We start from the raw sequence: 17,603 nt of genomic DNA, 5'->3' as shown, positions 1-17,603 counted from the left end.
CATACTAGTAGCAACCGGATTTGCATGAGCTAGAAAATCTTGCAACAACACATGCATATAACTCTCTCTATCCATATGAAATTTCAAAGGAGAAGCGAACGAGAGGGGCAGGATAATAAGGAAAAAAACAATATGTGTTGCATTCTTTCTGAACCAGAAAGACAAAGAGGACAAGACAAGTCCACCTCGAGACTGCGAGCATGAAGGGTCCAAAGCAAGTTCTCATTTTCGTATAATCGCCTCTTAATGTAACAACAACCAAAAAAAAAATCTCACAACCCTGTATGTAGTGATTGAGGAAAATTAGATGGGCCCAAAATACACATAAGAACCCACTACTTCGAAGCCCATCTCATGTAATAAAATTGTGAGGCCCAAAAATACAACACTCTAAAACCCTATCTATCCGCTACTATATAAAATGCTACAAGGAACCCTAGCACAGTACGATATCCCATTTCGTCCACTTCCATTGCCGCCACTGCGAGAGAGAGCGAGAGAAAACCCTAATTCCGATCCGAAGATGCAGATCTTCGTGAAAACCCTAACGGGGAAGACGATCACCCTCGAGGTGGAGTCATCCGACACAATCGACAACGTCAAGGCCAAGATCCAAGACAAGGAGGGAATCCCACCGGACCAGCAGCGTCTCATCTTCGCCGGGAAGCAGCTGGAAGACGGCCGCACACTTGCTGACTACAACATCCAGAAGGAGTCCACTCTCCACCTTGTCCTCCGTCTCCGCGGTGGCGCTAAGAAGCGCAAGAAGAAGACCTACACCAAGCCCAAGAAGATCAAGCACAAGCATAGGAAGGTTAAGCTCGCTGTGTTGCAGTTCTACAAGGTTGATGACTCTGGCAAGGTTCAGAGGTTGAGGAAGGAGTGCCCTAATGCGGAGTGCGGTGCTGGGACTTTCATGGCGAACCATTTTGATCGCCATTACTGTGGGAAGTGCGGGCTCACCTATGTTTACCAGAAGGCTGCTGCGTAATGAGTTTTTCTCTATTTGAATTTATGAAGTTTTGGTCATTTATGTTTGAATAGTGGGTAGACATTTTACCTTAATCGCTATGACTGTTTGGATATTTCGGTTTTAATAGTTTTGGAATTTATGTGAACACTGTTTTGTGTTGGTTAATTATGGTTCCCTTTCATATATTGTTAATTGGGTATAAGCTTGTTAAGGTTTTTCATTATTTTATTATTATGCGATTGTTCTGCTGTGCTGCTGGCTTTGCTCTAATAGGTGACTGTCTTGTTTCATATAAATGAGATAAGTAGAAGTGGTTTTTAGCAGATGTGTTTTCATGCCCATTGATATATGATTTGGGCACAACTTGATGGTCTTCCATTTTGATTTGTTCTAGACATTATAGGTGGTGTTAGCGATTATAGGCGGTGTTAGGAATGCATCCTAGAAGATATCGGAAATATGGAAGTTGGGTTTCCTTGTCTTGTTGTTCTTAGTTAATAAGCTTTCTAAATCGTTTAATCTGGTAGATTAGTTTCATCTGTACATAACAAATCCTATGAAGAAATGAATTTTCTGTACACTCGTTTTATTTCAAATTAATGTTTTTGGTGTGACTTTTTGATCATCTTTGTAATAAAATGTTCTTTGTTTCAACTTTGAACAACTTGAAAGTTAACTTGTATTGTTCTGTTTGTAAAAGATGTCTGAATTTAAACTAAAGCCGTCTGCATCAAAAATGTGTTTTTCAGCATTGCTATAGTTTACAATACTCTTTAAAAAATTGCATGAAATGCCAATTGAATGTGTAGTGTACTGTTTTTACTTTTTATTGTCATGTTGCTTGAGAGGACTCACTGTGAGTGAGGGGGCTGAAATAGGTGTTAGGATTATTGATGGGTTTGTCTTTAAACTGGTACCTACCCTTGCTTGTGTGTGTCTAGTTCGTCAAGCAATCCGTTCCATCTTGGATGTTTTCTGCAATTTCTAACTAGTAAGTGTATGCTGCTATTTGCATTGTTCCCTATTTGATGTTTTCTGCAATTTCTAACTAGTAAGTGTATGCTGCTATTTGCATTTGTCCTTACTATAAATCATGTTTTCAGTGTAAATCCTAAAGGTTTGAAAGGATAGAAACTAATTAGCCAACTTTCACTTGGGATGGATAGAAAAAATCAACAGTCATGTAGAGTGGGGGTGACAGTATGATCTTCATAATATATAGACATAGCATAGTGGTAATGGATACGTTTCACTTGTTATGGACATGTGATATACATGAATGTTCAGAGTTAATGGTTTATTTGATTGATCTGCCAATAGAACTATGTGAAATACGTGTGTTATAAGTGGTTCTCTTAGTGATGAAAGTGTAGTGGTTATGTCATTGGATTCCTATCATGAGTAAACATATTTTGGGGCTTTATTTTTGTAGCCATTGAGCGTCACACCAGCTTGTAGCTATGAAATTTTTCAGTGGTTATGCTATGAATTTTGTACAATGATGAGTGACTAGATAAAATTTGGCTCATATGAAGGGGTCCTTTGTCCAAGGTTCTTTGATTTAGTGAGTTTACAAAGTACATTTCCCTACCCGGTATAGGATATTTAGCTTCTTGCGGATCACAGAGCACCTTGTGTCTTTATAGTAGATAAACTTCGTTAAGTGTTCTCTATTCTATATTCAAGTAGGCCCTACTCTAACATTAACTTTAAGTGTGGGTGGTACAGGTATTAAAGGATTATTGCTGAGATAAGATTTAGGTTGGATTGATTCAAAGACTCAATTTTATTTGCATTTCTTCGATTAATTTTCATACCTTATTGTTGGATGAACATAATTTTGCTTCATAGTCACATAAGTCTAAAACTACAATTTTCCAAGCACTAAATTGGGACCAAAACTCCAAAAGTTCATAAACTCCTAATTTTTTAACACCTTACGATAAAGAATGATCAGTTTTCGTTAGGAAGCTCTATTGCGATCTTTGGGATTCATCTAAGTGACAGACACTTGCCAATCCCACCTGAGAAAGCTCTTTATTTCCTGAAACCTGAACGAAAATAGGATTAGAAAAAACTAGTGTAATTGCTGCATATGTTATATTTTTCTTAAATGTTACTTGAATTTAATTACACTTTGTAAAAAGAAATGGTCCATTATTTTACGAACTACACTTAATCAGTAGAAACAAAAATATCTTCATCTACAAACAAATTAAAGTACAAGTAAATTTGAAAGCATCCAAATGCAATTTCTTAATTGTCTTTGCCTTAGGGAGTCTCAAATATCAAAGGTGCCAAAATATTGATTACCTTTTTCTACTACTCTCTTTTCCTAAACACTTTCAGGGTTATTCAAACATATTTGAGACCAATTTGTTGTTGCAAATACAACACAGCTCTCTCCACTGCCTTAGCAGCACAAGGCTTTGTCCCTTCTTAAAAAAATATTTCTCTTGATCTAGCTTCATAATGCTTCGTCAGAAGGGCACCTTTTATAACATGACCTCTTCTCATCAGCCTTCACTGTTCTTGGGGTCAGTACTTTTGTCAAAGTGATTTTGGACAGATCGTTCATGCTCTCCAATGAAGTTATAGATGCTTCATACCTCTCAGACATTGTTACCAGAATTTTCTTAACAATTATGGAAGTAGAAAAACCACTACCCGACAACCTTATTTTGTTGGCAATCCTTAACATTGAGTATTCTTTGATTTCCTGAAACACTTTCATCCTTTGCAATTGAAATTCCCTCATTAAAATGTGCACCTGCATGCTTCAACATATTCCTCCTTCAGATAATCCCGATTTGAGGGCCATAATTCGTGTGAGTTTGAGTAGAAAAAACACGCCTTTGTTTTTATCTACTTATGAATTTTAATCTAGGCAATGGTCTACCTATTTGGTATCGAAAGTGCTTTACAATCCTCTTCCATAGCTTTCCAAATATTGAATGCCGTCAGGTAAGCCTCCACTATCACTACCCAAGAATTAAGAGTTATAGTTTTCCCCTTCAAATACTGAAAGAGCGGTGTGAGAAATTTTATTTTTAAAATCCATGAAACTCAAAACACACACATGTCCCTCAAGAAGATAGCTCTAATGCTAATTGTATTTTTTATTTATTTATAAAAGAAGAAAGTTACCCGGGAAGAAAATAGGATTAGAGGAAAGTAATGTAATTTCTGCAAACGTTAATCTTTTGTCAAATGTTAATACTTAAATTTAAATACACTTAAAAATGATAAAATAAAAGATAATGTTTCATGATTTTAGGAATTTACTCACCAAATCAAAAGAAAGGGAAAATATCTTACCCACTAACAAATAAAAATCAAACTTTTTCAAATACAAGTAAATCCAGAAGCATCCAAGGACACACTCTCAACAAAACAAAACAGATTTTTAGCTCAAGTGCTTGGGATATTTGTTTGGTCATATCATCATATGTGGAGCAAACTTGTTCATAATAGTGACTATCCAGGCCATAATCTAAATGTATGAATGTGTCCCATATTTGGTGGGAACTGGCAGACCATGATTATATCATTATTAGTAGCATTTACTATAATTCAAACACGTATAGAGCACACCCAAACTTTGAAACAACATAAGCTTGAATTAAAGTGGGAAAACAACATAGAACTAAATCTCTCTGACAAAGGAAGGTGCATCTGCCAACTGAGTAGAGTAGTTGGAAACTATTGATCCGACTTCAATTGACAACAGTGACACCTGTGTGTCACTATGATGCTTAATGGTCTGATAGTTGATTCGTCCATTTTGATTCAAACTTCAAAAATATTTCAAACACTTAGCACCTTTCTTGAGGCTGAACTTATACATCCCACCATTATGAGAGAGTCTCTTCAGGTTCTGATATGTCTCACTGTCTTCAAAGGTCAATTTACTCTCTCTTTATAGTAACTTATGCCAGAAAATTGATGCATAGCTTTGCGCTTTGTAGTTTTCTCAGGTTCATGTAGAAAGCAAAAGTTTCTGTGTGTCAAAGACATCAAGGCATTCCTAATGTGCAATGACAGCTTTGCTTGGAGTAGTCCATATGGCAACATAACAAAAGAAGAATTCTTTTCTCTTCGAAAACTAGAGTAAAAGTTTCCATCTTTGGATCCATGCCACGGGCAAAGAAGGTTCTTATTGCAATATCTTCCTGCCAAGTAAAAAGAATCTCATGCTGTCACAAAACAGGACTATAGTAAACTAATCTCACAGCGTATAATCAACAGGTGGTTGGTTCAAGTGGTACATATTTGATTTCTCTTAAAAAAATCTTTGGAGAATTAGTCCTACAAGAATGTGAATGTCCAGGCACGGAACAAGATTATCACTCGCAGAGGATACATGTGTTTGATAAAAAAAAATCTCACAACATCACACTATATATTTTTTTCAAATCCAGGAGGGTCAGCTAATCGCTTGCTTATGCTATTATTTTTGCTTCTGAGTGTCCTATAATAGGAGGCACCCATTATAGCAAGATATTGCTGCTTTTTGGAAGCAATAACCCCAAACTTTACATAAGAATTATCAGTAAATCAAATTCTCCTTTCAATCCTTACTATTTCCATGACAGAGGTTTCCCAAACTCATTGTAAGGAGTTATAAATGAACTTTAAATTAAAGTAGGAGTGCATATAATAAAGGCTTCAATAATTTTTTGGTCCCTAACCTTTACTAAATGCTCGGTTTTCGTCCCTCCCGGAGTAAAGGTGGGCTTTAGTCCCTAACCTTTGCCAAAACGTTTGGTTTTGGTCCCTCCGGAGATTTGGGTCAACGCCGGAGTTCCGGCGGCCCATGTGGCATGGCCACGTGGATTAATGAGACCATGTGGAATTTGTTTTTTCTTTTTCATTTAAATTTTTAAAAAACTCAGAAAAATCCTAAAAAACAAAAAAAAAAAAAAACAAAAATCCAGAAAATAATAAATTTATCCTCATCATCTTCATCCCAATTCTTTTATCTTCTTCACCAAATCAAAATCAAAACTTAAATCCAAAACCCATTCATCAACCAAAAATTAAAATCATCATGCTTCATTCAAACCCGAATTCTATCACTCAATCATTCAAACCCGAATTCTATCACCAAAATTATCTCAAATTCAAACTCATTTTCAGAACCTCTTCACTCAATCCAGATTTTGGGGACAATTCCAATTAAAACCCTAAAAACCTGGAAACAATCCCATAATTTCAAATCCCCTTCCTGTTAAAAGCCTTAACGTATTATCATCATTCTTTTTGTCTTCCAGCCGCAGCCATTTCTGTGCGATTTTGTCTCGGTGCTGGGATTGGGTTTCGGTGGTGCGATTGGGTCTCGGCGGTGGTGCGATTCCAATCATCCCTGTCTTCCTCCATGACTAGCAGGACCCTTGGCTTTCCCTCTTTCCCGATCTCGTCGCTTTTCTATCTCTGGAATCTCTCTTTCTCTCACTGAGTTTGGGGTATTTTGGTTGAGATTTGGTTCAGTTGCTGATCTGTTTCTGGGTTGAGAACAAGGTGAAGAAGAAGATGGTGGGAGGTAGTGGGTGTTGGGTCTGTTGTTGGGTTGGGGATGAGGAAATTTTGGGTTTGTTTCTGAATTCTGAATATAGTGCTTCTCTCTTTTTTCTGGATTTGGATCTGCTTCATCAGATTCCACCCAAAACTATGCTTCCTTCATCAAGTTCCATTTTTTAATTCAATTGCCTCTAGACGTTAAACTTTTTCCCATCCTAATAACCTTCATCTTTCCAAACCCTGCATTCTCTCCTCTTCACTGGACAATAAAACACTAACTTTACCTTTTTTTCCTTCCAAGTCCAACCCACCATTGTTCTTCAGTGACTTGATTTTTATTTTTATGTTGATTTTCATTTTTCGTTTTTTATTATTTTATTAATTATATTTGTGGAGTTTTAATTTAGTAGTATTTTATTTTTAGGATTTTTCTGAGTTTTTTAAAATTTAAATGAAAAAGAAAAAACAAATTTCACATAGCCTCATTAATCCACGTGGCCATGCCACATGGGCCGCCGGAGCTCCGGCGTTGACCCAAATCTCCGGATGGACTAAAACCAAACGTTTTGACAAAGGTTAGGGACTAATGCCCACCTTTACTCCGGCGAGGGACGAAAACCAAGCATTTAGTAAAGGTTAGGGACAAAAACTTATTTAAGCCAATAATAAATGCACAGGGGAGAAACAGGACCATATTTCAGGATTGATACAAAATCTTCTCAGCAGAAAAGGCCAAAATGAAACCATGAGAAATGAGTTATAATTGCATGGAGCCAAGGACATCTAATTTATACTAGTAATTGACAAAAATGACTTAGAATAATGCAGCAATAAGAGAAGTATATCTACCGTTCTTGATTCCCTACCTACCACACAACTTCCGTTCATTTTGTTTGTAGGACATCATTATTTGATCAAAACATGTATTTATTTGCTAGAAAAATGAAGGAATAAAAGGAGAAGGATGAAAAATATGGAATTCTGGTGCACTTTTCTGTTTGGTCAAGAAGGAAAAGGGAGAATGATGGAAAGGTTGGGATAATATTTTTCATTCCATTTTGGACAGAGAAGTGATATGAGCGTAAATATATACTGTATATTATTCTTTCTTCTCACTATTTTTGCTTTATTTTACCAACCAGGTTCGAGTCGTGGAATCAGTCTCTTGCAAAAATGTAAGGTACATCTGGCTACATTAGATCCACAAAGTGAATCCGGCCCTCCCTCTACGTCGCGCATAGCAAGAGCTTTATAGCACCAAGTTTGCCCTTTTCTCTCCCAAGTTTAAAGAATAGCTCTATCGAACCTTGCAATCCTCTATGGTAGCGAATGTTGGTTTTAACATAGGTTTTAATAGGACTACATAAGAAAATCAGTTAAGGTGGTATGAACTTGTACAAAGAAGACCTTTAAAGGCACCCGTGAGAATAGTTGATAACATGGTCATTAGTCCTATGAAGAGAGGTAGAGGGGGAAAAAGTAATTTTGGAAGATATTGTTGAAAATGACCTCATTATCAATAATATTTCTCAAAATCTTGTTTTTTATCGAGTTCAACGATGTAGTGTGATCCATATAACCAACTTTATTAGTGGGATAAGACTTTTGTTAGTTATTTTTTTCACAATTTTTGCTATCTTCTCTATCAATTTTTTTTTTAAATATTCACAACTTAGTTTCTCTGAAGAAAATACTAGTCCTAGTCATCCTATATAGTATGACTAGGCCTATAGGAATTAGATTGCTAAGGTTAGTTGTCTGCACACTGCAATAATACAGCAAGGGCAATTTTCACATTAAAACTTTTAATTTAAATGAGGCCCATGAAAAATAAGTAATCCACTTCAAGATATGTTCAAGTTAAACCAGTACTTTGTCAATATCCTGATAACAAGCTTTCCACCTTGCACTGCCCAAAGGCATTGATATTTTCATGATCGCAGAACATTTATACTAGTTTTGATTATATTGAATGAATATGAACCTCTAAATGCAGCTCATGTACAATCACATGGGAGGGAGTAAATGAAACTGCAGTAAAGGTTTGAATGAAATAGATAGGTGGTTAATGCAGAATCCTATCTCAACATGAAACAAAAATAGATGGGAAGTGACACATGCCAAGAGAGCACAGAAAGTTGAGGATCCATTTCCATTGGTCAATTTCTTTTGCTGTCTTTAAGGAAAGACAAATCCTAAGATGCCTCTTTACCTTTTCTCTGTGTGCCCTTGTGGAAATTTCCCCTTCTTCCTATTATGGAAAAGTATTCTGCACCTTCATTTTCATCTAGGACAGTGAGAGGGCTTGGAGAGATATGAGTGTCAATAAAAGAGAAAACAACACATGAAACAAACAAGTACTTAAGTCCTTCTGCAAAAGTACCATAGAACTTTGGGCCACTGCAACGTATGGAGAAGTTTGCCAGCAATGACAAATTGACAACATTTTTGTTTAAACCACATGTATTATGCATTGAGTCAATTATGTTTGCGTCATGTAGGACCATTATAGACGACAAAACTCTCCCTACCAAGTATTTAACGCATCTATTTTCACAAAGACTCGAACATGAGACCTATGTTTAAGCTAGAACAACATGACATCAGTTGATCTACGCGTTTGGAGTTCAGTCATGACAATATTAAATATTCAAGCAAATAGGTAAAATTATCATAGTCCCTCTTCTCAGGGGCGTGGCTGTAATTTGACACCCCAACATGAGGCTTGAGAAAAAAATTAAACTCTCCACATCCTTAGCATCAATGTTGGAGTTCTTTCCGGCATTGAAAATCACCATAAGTAAGTGAGATGATGATTGATTATGAGTGTCCATCTTCAACTATAAATGCTTCCTTCTCCTTGTGTCAATCAAAAGTGCTACATCATCTCTCTATCACTTCTTTCTCTTCCTCTTTCACACACACATACTCTCATCCCCACATTCAGAAAGACACCATGTCAACACTGAACCATCTTTTTGATCTTCCAGAACAGATATGCTACGTGCAATGTGGATTCTGCACCACCATTTTAATGGTAATGAGTTTTTTTGGTCACTAAAACTCGAACTGCACTTCTTAATATGTTTATTTTGTTTTGATACCTCTTTCTGCATTGCACTTTTTTCATGTTTCCAAATTTGAATTCTGAGATGCAGGTTAGTGTCCCATGCAGCAGTTTGTCAATGGTGGTGACAGTAAGATGCGGACACTGCACAAGCCTCCTCTCTGTTAACATGATGAAAGCTTCTTTTGTTCCATTCCACCTTTTAGCATCTCTTACTCATCTTCAGGTGATAGATTACCTTACCCTTACAAATTCTATGTTTATTTACTTTAGTTGTTCTAGTGAGTCCAATGATCCACATACTTATATTAAATACGTAGGTGTTTGTATCAGAGTGTGTTTGTATAAGCTTATTTTTCCTCATAATCAATTATGGTACTTGAAAGCTACTGACATAAGCTTCTCCCCATAATTGATTCTAGCTTTAGAATCAATAGTAGAAATTTTTTCAAACATGCACATAATGGTTTTTTTAACTCTAAATACATTTGTGATTGCCTCCACTCTCCAGCCAAAAGAAAGTAGTGCAGAAGAAGATGCAAACATGACATTTAACAGCCATAGTGGTGCATCCATGATGACCTATTCTGATTGTGAGGAAGAGGATCTGATTCCTATGAGCAATTTTGTGAATAAACGTACGTAAGGCAATGATAACTTCAATAAGAAGAAGATGAGTTCCTAAGTTTAAAGCTAGTAAATTCATATTTTCTCTATATTCATGACTTTGATGAATGGACTCTCTGCAGCCCCAGAGAAGAGACAGAGAACACCATCAGCTTATAACCGCTTCATCAAGTAATGGTTCACTAAACAAAGTAGTATATACCATAAGTTTTTAATTTTGAATTCTAATGTGAGCATTGTTTTAATGCAGAGAAGAGATTAAAAGGCTCAAGGCTGAAAATCCTGACATGGCTCACAAAGAAGCTTTCAGTACAGCTGCTAAAAATGTAAGGCCTTATTTTCTAAACTGCTTATTAGTTTAACTCACTTGTAAGAGTGGCGAGATTATGTAAAGATAGATATTATTAAAAGCATGATCCTGAAAGAAGTTGTCATGTTCAGTGGGCCAATTTCCCTCCAACTCAATGCAAAGGAGATGAAGAGGGAGGTAGCCAGAATGATCAACTTGCGGATCTTGACTCCCATGTGGACCCTCTTGATGATGAGGTAGGATCACAACTATTTGAAAAACCTTGTAGTTTCTTCAATTATTAAGCAATATGGTTATGTTCAAAAAAAAAAGAAGCAATATGGTTCTCTTATAACTGAAATAAAATAGTTTTAGCTAATTAATACTTGTTACTAGTAGGAGCTTCTTTGGTTTGGCACTGTGTGCATCTTTAGTGTTACTTGTCCCTTTCAAATATCACAGGGGAATAATAGAGGTAGGCTCCATTAATTCAATGTCAAAGACTTATCTTATGGTGGTCGCCAATCAATGTGACAATAGAAATTAACGCAGAGTCTCAATAAAACAATAATAATCAGGGGCGAATGTTGTGTATGCTATTGATTGACATGGCATGCTCAAAACGATTATACTTTTAACATTTAGATAATTTGAACTTAAGCTTAACCTTTTTAAAAGCTTAAACTGTAGTAGGTTAAACCACTTGGTCATAAATTTAGGAACCAACTATCTTAAAAGCTTAAGTTGTTGAGGTAAATGACACATGAATGAATTTATATTATATTTCTAACACAATTCTATGTACTCGTCATTCACAATTAACCTAGTAGGTGCTAGAACAATGAGCAACAAGAAATTTGAAGAAGCAGGATCTAAAATACCATTAACACTTCACTAAATAAGACAACATAGTAACACTAACCTAAAATCAGAGTCTTGTGATGTGTGAAGCTAGTCACTTTCCTGGAACTGTCATTCATATGTTCTAACTTTCTAGGGTAAAGTAGATGTACTCACCATTCAACTTTAAGCCTAACCTTTTTTTTCTATTCTAGTACTTCACCCCTGCATCACTTCAATGTGTGGAACTTTCAGGTCAATGAAGAAGGACAAGGTTTCCGAGGAAGAAAGGTCCCAAGGAACTCTATCTTGGAAAGGACACCGTTTGAGTGAAGGAACTTCAGCAATGTGACATAGCAAGAAAGCTTTTTTCTGTCTTACATAAAAAGTTTCGTCTAAGTCGTTTTCCTTATGAAGAAAAGATGTCCTTGGTAATGAAAACGAATTAAATAGGGTTGAGAGATGACAATTTGAGACTTTAGGAAGTGTTTAATAGTTTATAGTTTTATCTGACACCTTTCTGTTCTAGCATGCCAGCTCCATCGACCATCAACTAGTCTTTGGGATCACATAAATGTTTGTTTTTGTTAACAGTTACTTGATATTAATTCTCAGACATGGTGCATGTTATCAAGGGCTAGTTATTTTTGGCTTTTGTTATGAACAGAATTGAAGAAGCATCACTTGATGATGTAGTAACTATCTCGGTATTTTGATGGTTGAGAGTTGAGACTATCTTACTCCCCTTTTCCCTCATGGTCATCTTGAAATTTGCAACTCAACAGTTATGCATCCTTTTTCTACTTAGAAGCTAACATATTTTTTGGTGAATTCCCTTACAACAAATTCTGCGCTTGTTTGATTATAAAGACTTAAAAGAACATTCTCTTATATCTAAAAACATGTTTGATTAAAATAATTTTGGGAATAAGTTTTGGAAATAGTGTGGTGATTATGGTAGTGGCAGCAATGATTTAAGTTAAGCATTCATCATGTAAATAAAGTAAAGAAAATAAAACTGACAAAATTTTCACGCTGAAAAACAGACACTGAAAAATCATGTTTCAAAACAACCATGCAAATAATAGACATTAAACATAAAGCTAGCTGCACTTCTTACTCCCCCATCCGGTGTGTTTAAAGTCTAGTAGTCCAATTTTGAATCTATTTCAATGCACACAAAAGAGTACTTATTGGAGCTTTTTAGTCGCGTAATGCAATATTTTTTTAGTAGATAACCTCCAATAAGTTATTCAAACAATCAAATAAGTTATTCAAACAATCAAACAGGATCTATAAATAACTTTGCAATCTATACAAGTCACATTACCGTCTTATAATTGTTATCTATAAAGTCAAAACCAAGCCATATCAGTGTTTTCTTTCTTCCTTTTTTTCTTTTGTAGAACATAACAGAATTTTAGAAAGTAGGTTATATCAGCACACAGAAAGAGGGGTGCGACTGATTACCTATGTAGGTTATTAATTCTAGCAATCCTCCCAAGACCAAGAGCATAAGAATCATTAGACATACAAGAGATAATCCTTTCTGAAAAAAAAATACTCTGGACCCAGTCTGCAACTTGAGTACTTAACTATTATTTAAAATTGCTGAAAACACCAATCATATATAAGAACATATACAATGCTTAAACAAAAAATGTTTTGTTTACCCATTTTCTACCCCACTTTTTCTCTTCCCAACACTCCACATCATCTTCTCTCTCCAATTCAACACTCTTTCAACAATTACGCACTCCAATGGTTTTACTTAACTCTCAACACCCTACCCCACCACTCACCACTCACCCTACCCCATTAGACCATATACACGTTGGTTGGAGAATTGATGTGGGACTTGATAATTAGTGAGATTTTGAGGACGTTGGTAAGAAATTTGATTTGGATCTTCATAGTTGTTGTAATTTTGGTTGTAAAATGGGTTGTTTGAAGAATTCTGGGTGTTGAAATGGTGATTGTTGGGATCAATTTTAAAACAAATGCTAATAGATAGATAAATAAGATGGTGAGAGAGATAATAAGAGGGTGAAAAACTTAGTTTTTTTTTTCTGTCCAAATCAAACGAATCAAGTCTCTATTTATAGAGCAAAAAAAATCATGAATTTTGGTATAATTTTTTTTTTCAGAAATTTTTTTTTATGAAATAATTGAGTTCAAAAGATAAGGGTAAAAGAAATCCGGAGCTACGAATCAGAAGCTGACACATGGCAAAGAAAAAAAAAAGCTTTTCTCTTTCCTGCAGCCTGCGCGCTGGCCACTGGCCTTGCGCCACGTGGCACACCGCAGGCACTTTAATTTTGTTGAAAACTTTCAACAATTTTCTTCTCTCTCATCCCTTTCAACACACCACTAAAACCACTCAACAAAATTCAACAAAATTCAACACTCAATTAAACCATCCATTGTATATGGTCTAAGTTAAACTCATCAGTTCGATATTCTATGAAAAAAGTCGGGTGAAATTATCAAGGAGACTCACCAATAAGTTTGCCAACATTAAAGGTTAGATTGCAACATGCAGAGTAAGTCAAATAGCAATATTCCTATCTAGTAATACAAACTTACAACAAGCATTAGTATCAATTACGGCATTCATAAACAGTTAATTTTTGTAGATACCAGCCAATCTTCTACAATTTGGTCTTTCATATCAGTCTATACATCAATACCAAAAGACAGTTTTGCATCGCCCTAACTAAACTTAAAAAGAGAAATTAACATAAGCTGCACCATATCATTCATAGCCTCTTTCAAGTCCGGCCAACAACCAGAATTGACACAGCACACAAACTAGACCTAATAGATGCAAAACAATTTAAAGTGAAGATAATTGACATGCAGTGCCACTGGTACGTCTCAGTACATGTAATTCCTTGAGTCTTCTTAACTGGTATCAGACTTGTCCAGAGCTGCAACCAAATGTATGATCGGTATAAAGACAAATGATAACAGAAAACAGACACAAAAAAGAATAATAGAGCAATCCAATCATACTGTTGTAATTCAGCAGCTTCTCAATGAGGTCAACATGGGTCATAAGCATGCGCCTACAACAGTATCGAACTAGCCCCAAAGCATCCAACGCATCTCTGAAATCCATCATAATGTTAGTACTATGATATTAAAATTAATATTTGTTAGGAGGTAGACACTAAAAGTCTAAAACACCAACAGCAATCAAGTATATACACAATGATATCTAACATCCCTTGGGAGTTGAGACAGAGCAACAACATGATCACATTTTGAAAAGCTATGCCAAATGCGTATAAATCCTCAATCTCTGATCACTTTTTATTATTAAAAAGTCTTCATAAGCAAGATGCAATCAATCTTAAATTTCAATATATTTGACACTCCTAAAATGGGAATTGGGGAAAGAGCACTTGAGACATTAACCACTCCAAAACAGACATGTTGCATGCATATAAATGCATGTTAAAGTTAAACTGAAGAAAAGATTGACAAGGTGATAGGTATGAATTTCAGCACTCAAGCAATGCATATAGTAGCCAGCAATTAAAGTTACGACTTATTAGTTATGAGCCAATGATTATTGTGTTACATTACAACTCACAAAAACAACAAAATTATGACAAGCAAATATCTTCAGAATAGACAAGACATTAACGAACATTCGTTAACCCTCCTGATCTCCCTACATTTCAACAACAAGTGAAAAGGCTACAATCTACAGGTTCACCATGCCCATACCAACTACCTCCAACCAGAGACTAATGATCACACTACTACATAAGGAAACTTAGCTAAACTCAGTTAGCTATAGCATGTCAGCTGAAAACAAAAATCTAATCATGAGAAACTAACACATTGAACCATGGCTTCACAATCACAAGTAACCCTCTCCCTCCAACACCAACAGAAAATAGAAATTAGAAACCCCCAAAACAAAAATTACATGTAATGTAGCATAATTCTTATCTTAAGTACAAAATCATTCAATTGTTCAGTCTCTGCAACTCATATTCAGGAAGATAAACAAGTAAAAATTGAAAAAGTATCACATAAATTGAACAATAAAGGGGTTAGGGTACTCACCCTTCACTGTAATCAGACTGCAGAAGATCCAGATAGGGATCCCATTTGTTTCCAATGACCTAAACAGGAGAAAAAATGAATCAATTTGAGTATAAAATTAACGAAAAACCCTAAACCCTAAAACTGTTAAAAAGGGGGAAAAGTTTTGAAGTTTTGATTATGCGATGCAGTGAAAAGATGATGAAATAGAGGAATGGCGGAAGTGAAGACCTTTCCACATGTGAAACAACGGACGGGGATGATCATCTTCTCAGTCGGCTCTGTGCTTTCTTCGCCGCAGTGAAGAAGACTCTTCTTTGACTTTAGGTACAAAGGGAGGTAAAACAAAGAATATATATAATATATAATTATATATATATAAGGTCGAAAATATGATTTTTATTTATTGAACAAAATTTAAATAAAAAATTTGTTTAAAACAATGTAAATGAATGTAGTATATATCTCTTTAGTTAATTTTTATTTGTTTACATAATATTAATATTTATTTTCAATGATATATAAAAAGCCAAATTGTGCATACTTTCTAGTGAAATATGGAGCACATGAGGATGAACCTTCTAGTTGCCATTCTTGCCCCCTTGAGCAAATAAGTCTTTTGTTGGTTGAGGACATCTCCATTTTGTGAGGTCTTAGCTTCGCGTTAGTAGGTCAGGACGTGTCCTCTAGAAGGCTAGGTCAGACGTGCATAAGCCGCTCAAAGTCTTGTCTAACCTGATCTATTTCCACTCTTAGATTTAGTGTGTGTTTGGAAAACCCATTCAGGATCCACGTTTGGCCCCGATCCACGTTTACAGAAGCAAGAAATAGTTGCTTTTGGATTTCTGGATCCACGTTTGGCCTCTCCAGATTTTAAACCAAACACACACTTAATAGGCATAGAGTTAGTGAGGGTTTTAACCCCACAAACATTTGTGACGGTTAAAAACTTGTGTTTTAAAAAATAAAAACATAATGGAACACACTCTTACCTCATCTCTTTTTCCCCTTCTCTCTTTCTCTCCTCGCCAAATAAAAGTGTTAACAATTCTTTGACCATTCTTTTTGTGAGTGGGAGCTGGAGAAATTTGTGGCAGACAGTCCCATTTGTTGAAGTTGAATGCATAAATAATGGACACGGCTCTGGTCAACAACTTTCAATGCACCGATGATCGTCGACTTTGATTTTTTCTAATAATTGTAACAATCTTTCAATGCAATATTTACTTATTCAATGTGCTAGCTAGTATAGTAATGAGCAAAAAAATAAGCTAGTATAGTAGTTAAAAAGGACAAAAATTGTATATCAGAGTCACAGGTTTTCCACCAAATTAAAATATATCAGAACTGCAACATTATCATTAGATTCATGAATCTCCTTATGACTCTTAAAATAGACACATAATCAAACACAGGCGTGGCTGAATGAAATGATAATCAAAAGAAATTAGCAACTTGCGAGATTAAATTTTGGCCAAGTTCAGATAAATTATTTTACGGTTTTGTCTTTGTATTTATTTATTTTTCCAATTCCTATTATACACATAACTTGCAGCGATATAATGTGCTTACCTAGGGCAAAGACAGTGAATGTGGTTCAACTTCAAAGCTTACTACCACTTAAGTCTTCCTTTGAAGTTGAATAGACGAACTCTAGAGCACTAGATTTTCAAGCAATGAGAATTGATTTTGAGACAAAATTATTTCTAATAATTTTATTTTAGAAGATTGAACATGAATTCAAACATGGCATTATTTTGTATTTGTTTCTCAATTTATATAAACACATGTAATTTCATACTCCCTCCGTTCCTATTTAACTGTCCAGGAATAAAAGAAACACACATATTAAAGAGTGCAATTAATTTTGTTACTTTTCATAAAAGTATTATTTGATTTCCTATTTCATCCTTTAAAATGTATATTATCTTTCCTCATTTATTGTTCCTGCAAGGACATTTCTTGGAAAAACATCATTTAATGTTCTCTTAAAACTCTAAGTGGACATATATATATGAACAAATTTTTTTCTTCAAAGTGGAAAGTTAATAAGAAAGAAGGAGTAAATCTCAACACATAAATAAAAATAGTAAATCTCATTGCATTGGCTCCAAAAGTAGTTGTGATGATTTGGCTAAACAATAGTGGTGTTTGCTCTCCAATCCTTATAGTTTGGCTTTTAGAGTGTTAAAAGTAGGATTGACAATTTTCACTTGCATATAAGAATC

The 17,603-nt window shown here is 35.3% G+C and overlaps 3 protein-coding genes across 3 annotated transcripts; 2 read left to right on the top strand and 1 right to left on the bottom strand.

The window, feature by feature from the left end:
- Window positions 1-441: 441 nt before the first annotated feature.
- LOC130740023 (ubiquitin-40S ribosomal protein S27a) lies at window positions 442-1,156 on the top strand. Its single transcript, XM_057592510.1, has one exon. The coding sequence runs from the start codon at window positions 524-526 to the stop codon at window positions 989-991; it is 468 nt and encodes a 155-aa protein (XP_057448493.1). The 5' UTR covers window positions 442-523; the 3' UTR covers window positions 992-1,156.
- An 8,194-nt stretch (window positions 1,157-9,350) lies between these two features.
- On the top strand, window positions 9,351-11,976 carry LOC130740021 (axial regulator YABBY 4). Its single transcript, XM_057592508.1, has 7 exons — window positions 9,351-9,530; window positions 9,652-9,786; window positions 10,072-10,198; window positions 10,310-10,358; window positions 10,438-10,513; window positions 10,629-10,733; window positions 11,572-11,976. The coding sequence occupies exons 1-7, from the start codon at window positions 9,450-9,452 to the stop codon at window positions 11,647-11,649; spliced, it is 651 nt and encodes a 216-aa protein (XP_057448491.1). The 5' UTR covers window positions 9,351-9,449; the 3' UTR covers window positions 11,650-11,976.
- A 1,934-nt stretch (window positions 11,977-13,910) lies between these two features.
- LOC130740022 (DNA-directed RNA polymerases I, II, and III subunit RPABC5) lies at window positions 13,911-15,715 on the bottom strand. The gene is made up of 4 exons (XM_057592509.1): window positions 15,607-15,715; window positions 15,397-15,455; window positions 14,332-14,426; window positions 13,911-14,246 (listed from the first exon to the last, which is right to left on the bottom strand). The coding sequence occupies exons 1-4, from the start codon at window positions 15,640-15,642 to the stop codon at window positions 14,221-14,223; spliced, it is 216 nt and encodes a 71-aa protein (XP_057448492.1). The 5' UTR covers window positions 15,643-15,715; the 3' UTR covers window positions 13,911-14,220.
- Window positions 15,716-17,603: the final 1,888 nt, after the last annotated feature.

The sequence above is a fragment of the Lotus japonicus genome, chromosome 2, assembly GCF_012489685.1.
Source record: "Lotus japonicus ecotype B-129 chromosome 2, LjGifu_v1.2".
NCBI lineage: Eukaryota > Viridiplantae > Streptophyta > Magnoliopsida > Fabales > Fabaceae > Lotus > Lotus japonicus.
Note: the sequence above shows the minus strand (reverse complement) of the source record. Positions and strands in the feature narration are given on the sequence as shown.